This window comes from Bufo bufo, chromosome 10 (assembly GCF_905171765.1).
Source record: "Bufo bufo chromosome 10, aBufBuf1.1, whole genome shotgun sequence".
Lineage (NCBI taxonomy): Eukaryota > Metazoa > Chordata > Amphibia > Anura > Bufonidae > Bufo > Bufo bufo.
Genome location: NC_053398.1, coordinates 148725461 through 148733529, shown reverse-complemented (window position 1 = coordinate 148733529; position 8069 = coordinate 148725461). Strand labels below are relative to the sequence as shown.

The 8069-nt window shown below is 51.4% G+C and overlaps 1 protein-coding gene across 2 annotated transcripts in view; it reads left to right on the top strand.

The window, feature by feature from the left end:
• Positions 1 to 592: 592 nt before the first annotated feature.
• Positions 593 to 8069, top strand: part of SLC7A5 (solute carrier family 7 member 5) — a 33620-nt gene continuing 26143 nt past the window's right edge. The window contains exons 1-2 of one of the 2 annotated variants that reach the window (XM_040409733.1): positions 593 to 1199; positions 1266 to 1840. In XM_040409733.1, coding sequence (XP_040265667.1) covers positions 1330 to 1840 — 511 coding nt within the window. In that variant the 5' untranslated portion in view covers positions 593 to 1199; positions 1266 to 1329. Of the gene's footprint in view, positions 1204 to 1265; positions 1841 to 8069 lie in introns of both variants that reach the window. The other variant, XM_040409732.1, reaches the window with a different exon arrangement.

The window sequence follows — 8069 nt, the reverse complement described above, 5'->3', positions numbered from 1 at the left end:
CTGTAGTACACGCTGTCAGGCGGTATCCCGGGGGTCCTCTGTAGTACACACTGTCAGGCGGTATCCCGGGGGTCCTCTGTAGTACACGCTGTCAGGCGGTATCCCGGGGGTCCTCTGTAGTACACGCTGTCAGGCGGTATCCCGGGGGTCCTCTGTAGTACACGCTGTCAGGCGCTATCCCGGGGGTCCTCTGTAGTACACGCTGTCAGGAGGTATCCCGGGGGTCCTCTGTAGTACACGCTGTCAGGAGGTATCCCGGGGGTCCTCTGTAGTACACGCTGTCAGGAGGTATCCCGGGGGTCCTCTGTAGTACACGCTGTCAGGCGGTATCCCAGGGGTCCTCTGTAGTACACGCTGTCAGGAGGTATCCCGGGGGTCCTCTGTAGTACACGCTGTCAGGAGGTATCCCGGGGGTCCTCTGTAGTACACGCTGTCAGGCGGTATCCCAGGGGTCCTCTGTAGTACACGCTGTCAGGAGGTATCCCGGGGGTCCTCTGTAGTACACGCTGTCAGGAGGTATCCCGGGGGTCCTCTGTAGTACACGCTGTCAGGAGGTATCCCGGGGGTCCTCTGTAGTACACGCTGTCAGGAGGTATCCCGGGGGTCCTCTGTAGTACACACTGTCAGGCGGTATCCCGGGGGTCCTCTGTAGTACACGCTGTCAGGAGGTATCCCGGGGGTCCTCTGTAGTACACGCTGTCAGGAGGTATCCCGGGGGTCCTCTGTAGTACACGCTGTCAGGAGGTATCCCGGGGGTCCTCTGTAGTACACACTGTCAGGCGGTATCCCGGGGGTCCTCTGTAGTACACGCTGTCAGGAGGTATCCCGGGGGTCCTCTGTAGTACACGCTGTGTCAGGCGGTATCCCGGGGGTCCTCTGTAGTACACGCTGTCATGCTCTGGGGGCGCAGTTCCGCGCTCAGCCGGCAGGGGGCCCCCGCTCCTCGCCTCTGTTGCATCACCGTCAGTGACGTCTGGAGGAGCCGCGGATAAAACCGGAGGCGGCGGGAGAGGAGGCTGAGAGAGGGCGGACGGCAGAGCGGAGGAGACAGTCACACGTGGAGGAGGAGACACGTGGAGTCAGCACCACAGACAGAGGGGCGTCCAGCACCAGACAGAGGGGCCCCACAGCTGTTAGAGCCGCGCACCTAGCGAGGGTCCAGCACCAGACAGAGGGGCCCCACAGCTTAGAGCCGGGCATCCAGCGAGGATACACCACAGACAGAGGGGCCCCCCAGCACCAGACAGAGGGGCATCCAGCGAGGGTCCAGCACCAGACAGAGGGGCCCCACAGCTGTTAGAGCCGCGCAGGTCGGCACCTCAGGGGGCCATGTCGGGGGGCAGCTTGAAGCGCCGGGGGTCCGGGTCCCCGGGGGAGGAGGCCAGTGAGAAGATGCTCCGGGAGAACGGGGCGGCGGGGAAGTCGGAGGCGATAGAGCTGAAGCGCTCCATCACCCTGGTGAACGGCGTGGCCATCATCGTGGGCACCATCATCGGCTCCGGCATCTTCGTCACCCCGACCGGCGTGCTGAGGGAGGCGGGCTCCCCCGGTCTGTCGCTCGTGGTATGGGCCGTGTGCGGCCTCTTCTCCATCGTGGGCGCTCTGTGCTATGCCGAGCTGGGCACTACCATCTCCAAGTCCGGGGGGGACTATGCCTATGTGCTGGAGGTGTATGGGCCGCTGCCCGCCTTCCTGAAGCTCTGGGTGGAGCTGCTCATCATCCGCCCGTCCTCGCAGTACATCGTGGCCCTGGTGTTCGCCACCTACCTGCTGAAGCCGCTCTTCCCCACCTGCCCGGTGCCCGACTCCGCCGCCAAGCTGGTGGCCTGCCTGTGCGTGTGTAAGTACCGGCCGAGAACAATGCATCACCTGGAGCTGTGTAGATACAATGTGTAACCTAGAACTGTGTAGATACAATGTGTAACCTAGAACTGTGTAGATACAATGTGTAACCTAGAACTGCGTAGATACAATGTGTAACCTAGAGCTGCGTAGATACAATGCATCACCTAGAACTGTGTAGATACAATGTATCACCTAGAGCTGCGTAGATACAATGTATCACCTAGAACTGTGTAGATACAATGTGTAACCTAGAGCTGCGTAGATACAATGTATCACCTAGAACTGTGTAGATACAATGTATCACCTAGAACTGCGTAGATACAATGCATCACCTAGAGCTGCGTAGATACAATGCATCACCTAGAGCTGCGTAGATACAATGTATCACCTAGAACTGTGTAGATACAATGTGTAACCTAGAGCTGCGTAGATACAATGCATCACCTAGAGCTGCGTAGATACAATGTATCACCTAGAGCTGCGTAGATATAATGCATCACCTAGAGCTGCGTAGATACAATGTATCACCTAGAGCTGCGTAGATACGATGTATCACCTAGAACCGTGTAGATTGGATGTATCACCTAGAACCGTGTAGATTGGATGTATCACCTAGAACCGTGTAGATTGGATGTATCACCTAGAACCGTGTAGATACAATGTATCACCTAGAACCGTGTAGATACAATGTATCACCTAGAACTGTGTAGATACAATGTATCACCTAGAACTGTGTAGATACAATGTATCACCTAGAACTGTGTAGATACAATGTATCACCTAGAACTGTGTAGATACAATGTATCACCTAGAACTGTGTAGATACAATGTATCACCTAGAACTGTGTAGATACAATGTATCACCTAGAACTGTGTAGATACAATGTATCACCTAGAACTGTGTAGATACAATGTATCACCTAGAACTGTGTAGATACAATGTATCACCTAGAACTGTGTAGATACAATGTATCACCTAGAACTGTGTAGATACAATGTATCACCTAGAACTGTGTAGATACAATGTATCACCTAGAACTGTGTAGATACAATGTATCACCTAGAACTGTGTAGATACAATGTATCACCTAGAACTGTGTAGATACAATGTATCACCTAGAACTGTGTAGATACAATGTATCACCTAGAACTGTGTAGATACAATGTATCACCTAGAACTGTGTAGATACAATGTATCACCTAGAACTGCGTAGATACAATGTATCACCTAGAACTGCGTAGATACAATGTATCACCTAGAACTGCGTAGAACTGTATAGATAAAATGTGTAACCTAGAACTGTATAGTGGGGATGTATCACTTGGAGCTGGGTAGATACAATGTAACAGAACTGTGTACACTAGCTATAGATACAGTGTTGCACTGTTCAGACCACCTTTAGATACAACATATACACCTGTTTTGCTGTATTCACCCTTTAACCAGCAGAACTGTATATATGCTCTAGAGATACAATGTAACGCCTGGAATTCTACAGATCCCCAATACATACAATGTAGCGCCTAGATTTCCCATAACAACCGATCAGAATTCGGCCTTCGCCCGTCCAGGGCAGGTTGAGGTGGATTTACATGTAGCAGTGACCGCTCGCCCGCGTGCTGCCGATCTCCGGATGAATGATCCCGTCCTTCGTGCAGACACACCGATTAGGCTTCAGAACGTAGACCCGAAGTCGATTCGTTCAAACGCTTTGTTCTTAATGCTGTTTCCGTACTGCCTTAAAATGTATTGGCTCTGTGTGGGAAACCGCCGTATCGCCTGAAGTTGCACGAGACCTCGTGAATTACTCCGGTATTCGTTTCTGCATCTTTAAAAACATTTTAAAATGGGAATCTGAAGTGGGCTTTGGTACAGAGGTGCCCGCTAGCACCAAGGCCCAGTTCTGAACCGTTTTTAAATGCGCAGATATGAATACTGTAGTAATTCACCGAAGTCTTGCACAACTTTGGGCGATACCGCGAACTTCGCCTCCACATTTTAATGCAGTAAAAGCAAAGAGTTTGAACGAATCGACTTTGGTTCTATGATCTGAAAGTCTATTTACTGAAGCCTAACGCCAATCATCGTTTCTGGGCATCAAGTTGTGCGGTGTAAATGGCGTCTGCTGCCCAGATACAATGCAGCTGTATGGGGGTGAGCGATCGCAATAGTGACTGCTGGTCCTCGTACTGTGGAGGAGATCGCTGCATGTAAATGGAAAGCTTCACCCCCGCCGTATAAATGTTCCTTCAGCCCGTCTAAACTCGCCTTTAGATTGGTTGCCATGAGGCCCAGTGCGCATACCGCCATAGACGCTGCGTATACATGTCTCCTGTATCCGTCCCCCATAGACGCTGCGGCTCACATCTCAGCACTGGCCCCTCTTTCTCCTATAGGACCGTCCTGCCATTTCTGACCCTGTGCAGCGCGCACTGGCGGGTGGTCCATCCTCTGCGGGCACTGCGCTGTGTGCAGGGAGAGAGGTTTTGCTATAGAAATACACATCGAAATCCTGGTCTGGCTCCTGGCCTCCGTCTCTGATGGGTTCCAGATTATGAAATGTTCCGGATTATCAGTCAGTCAGGGCAGAGATCTTCTGTATGACCTTGTTTCTTAAAGGGTTTGTCTCACTTCAGTACATGACATTTACATGTAGAGAAAGTTACTACAAGCCACTTCCTAATGATTCATTTTTCCATCACATTATACAGCTGCTTGTTTCCATGGTTACGACCACCCAGTAATCCAGCAGCAGTGGTCGTGCTTGCATAGTAAGGCTCCATTCATACGTCTGCAAATGGGTGCGCATCCGTTCCGCAATTTTGCGGAACGGGTGCGGACCTATTCATTTTCTATGGGGACGTAATGGATACGGACAGCACACAGTGTGCTGTCAGCATCTGCATTTGCGGTGCGCGGCCCCGATCTTTAGGTCTGCAGCTCCGCAAAAGATAGAACATGTCCTATTCTTGTCTGCAGCTTGCGGACAAGAATAGGCATTTCTATAGGGGTGCTGGGTGGGTGTGTTGCGGATCCGCAATTTGCGGGTCCGCAACACACCACGGACGTGAGAATGGAGCCTAAAACAAAAGGCACCAACGTATTTTGTGGCTGGGAGCGCACATAGGCTGGTGCCTTTTGCTATAGTGTAGAAGCACGACCACTGCTGCTGGACTGCAGGGTGGTCGTAACCATGGATACGAGCCGTGTATAATGTGATAGAAAAGGGAATAAAGCAAAGGAGGCAATATGGAGAATCCCAATACATTAGTAAGGGCCTGGCTGCATGATAAATATCATTCGCTGAAGTGACACAACCCCTTTAAAGAGGACCTCTGACCGCTCCGGACCCCTGGTTTAATAGCTTCATGCATTCCCCATGTAATAACAATTCTGGAGCCTCTAGTCTTATGGCTCTATGTTCTGCCGTTCCTCTATTATTTCTACTAGAAGTTATGAATTAATTGCTAGCAGTCTGCAGTAAGGGTCCAGAGGGGTGTTACCAGTTGGGGGGTGTCCCTGCACAGTCTGACAATGGCAGCACTGATTGGATAGAGTAAGACTGTGCAGGTACACCCCCAACTGGTAACACCCCTCTGTACCCTTACTGAAGGCTAATAGCAATTCATTCATAACTTCTAGTAGAAATAATAGAGGAGCGGCAGAACATAGAGACCTAAGACTAGAGGCTCTGGAAATGCTCTTACACCAGACATGTCAGGAGCGGGGAGAGGTCCTCTTTAAGATACAGATGTAGCACGGTTAGCACTCCAGCTCTTCACTCTAATTTCTTAACTCGCTCCTTATCTTGAGACAAAAGCCATTGAAGGAGTTTGCTGAGATTAGATAACGAGACTCAGAAAGGAGTGCTAACTCTGCTCACTCTAACTCTGCTCACTCTAACTCTGCTCACTCTAACTCTGCTCACTCTAACTCTGCTCACTCTAACTCTGCTCACTCTAACTCTGCTCACTCTAACTCTGCTCGCTCTAACTCTGCTCCATCCGTGTTTGGTGTTAGGGACGTTCTTCAGAGTTTTTGGATACTGTCACTGCATTACACGATCACTGTTTCCGCCTTGCATCATGTCACCCGGCCGGTTAGTCTAGCACGTGGCTGAGGCCCCGCCTCCCATTCATTCCGTCCAGCAGGCCCCTCCCCTTTACTCCAGCATTACATCAGCTCCTGAACTGCACAGCGTTACTCCCCGAGCAGGCGGAGGCTCCATCTCTGCGCAGCGGCAGGTGTCCCCCGGCTCCACAGGACGCGCCCTCGTCCTATTGATAAAGGCTCCGCTGCTACATCGCACATGGCTTCCTAAACAGCGGGGGCCCTGCGGCAACCCATCCGCTGGTCACAATCTGCTTTAAAGGGCACTGATTAACCCCTTAACAACCAGACCCTTTTCTCTGTGCTAAGGCTGGTTGTGTATCTTTTTTTAAGGGGGGTTATAAAAGAGTCTCCCTTTAACGTGGGGCTATGGTCAGACCTGACGCTTGTACGGTTCATACTTCGGATCATCTGCTTGATGAGGGCGTCCGATAATCGGGTGATCAGTTCTAAGACTCGTTAGAGGGGAATCCTGCGCATCTTCTAGAAAATCCCCTTTTACTTTGCTGCTCATGGGATTACTGATCCTATATACGAGCTAAGCCGGCCGTGGACACGATGCATCCTAAGGCGTCTGATATTGATACAGCCTCGTATAACCATGGCGATGGGATGAGAAATTTGCGCGTAAATCACGGTTAAATTGTGGTTGTCGCTTCCATTGTTCCCTATGAGCCGAGAAGTCTGGAGCAACCCATCAACTTATTCCCTTTTGATTCCAGAGTTAGAAAGATGCTTAATGGGGGGGGGGGGTTGGGACCCCTCTAATGCCGCAGACTGTCCTTATAGATGGCCCCTTCAAAATGCATGGGGGTCAGCAGCCTGCTGGGACCCCCGATAATCCTGAGAATGAAGAGTCAGTGCCCGCCTGCTGTCCGGGGAACTGCCCAGCGCCCCATTCACCTGCTGCCGCCCCTTCATTCTGGGGGTCCCGTCCATTGTGAACAGAGCCTCCTCTGTGTCCTCCACAGACACAAAGGGCCGGAGCTGCAGTTATAGTTCAGCTATGATCCCTGCGTACAAAGACCACCTGCACATGTCTGGCGTGGGTGCTGTGTACAGTAGACGGCGGTGGGGTTAGTGTAACCTTCAACAAAGAGCGAGTTCTGCCGGAGAAGGGGGGGTTAGGGGGCAAGGCGAATGGTCAGCGATAACGGAGACTGCTGATTCCTGTGACCGTGAAAAACACGTACAGCGGTGGGCGTCTCCAGGGGGAGGGGGCCAAGGACTGCCAGATAGAAGGGGCCTGTTACATGGGCAGAGTGGTATATAAAGAGTTAATCCGGTTACATCAAGTTATCCCTGGTCGCTATTAGTTTGGGGGTCCGATTGCTGGGACCCCCACCTCAAAACGAATGGAGTGGCTGGTCGAGCATGTGCACATCTTTTTAATTGTCCATGGGACTGCTAGAAATAACCGCCCCGTAGTCGGACCCCCACCAATCAGACCCCCTGATCCTGGGGATAAGTCAACTTGGCACAACCCTAATCCCTGTACAGTGAAACTCTCTGCAATTTTATAACATACTTTGTGCCATCTCCTTACCATTTTCAAGATCTCTGCTTGCTGTCAGCCTTATTGCCACCTTAGGGGGCTGTATATCATGGCATTCTTGGACGTGTAGTTCAACAACGAATGGAGACCCACGGGGTGGTGGCATTACATAAGCTATGCCGCGCCTGGTCCCTTTAAATGCTGTGCAGGAAAGAGTTAATAGCAGTGTAGTCCACGTGTTTGGCTGCGTGTGGCTTACCCCTGCTCCTCTGCATTCTGACTCCTAGGAAGGAAAGCGTCCGCGTTAGAGGCCCGCTCACCGCTCCGGACGTGTCTGGTGTAATAACCATCCTGGAGCCCCTAGTCCTATGTCTGTATGGTCTGCTATTCCTCTATTATTCCTACTAGAAGTTATGAATGAATTGCTAGCTGTCTGCAGTAAGGGTACACAGTCAGACTGTAACTAGTAGCACCCCTCTGTACCCTTACTGCAGACTGCTGCAATTCATTCATATCTTCTAGTAGGAATAACAGAGGAACGGCAGAACATACAGACATAAGAATGGAGGCTCCAGAAGTAGTATTACATGGGGAACACATGGCGATATTACACCAGGG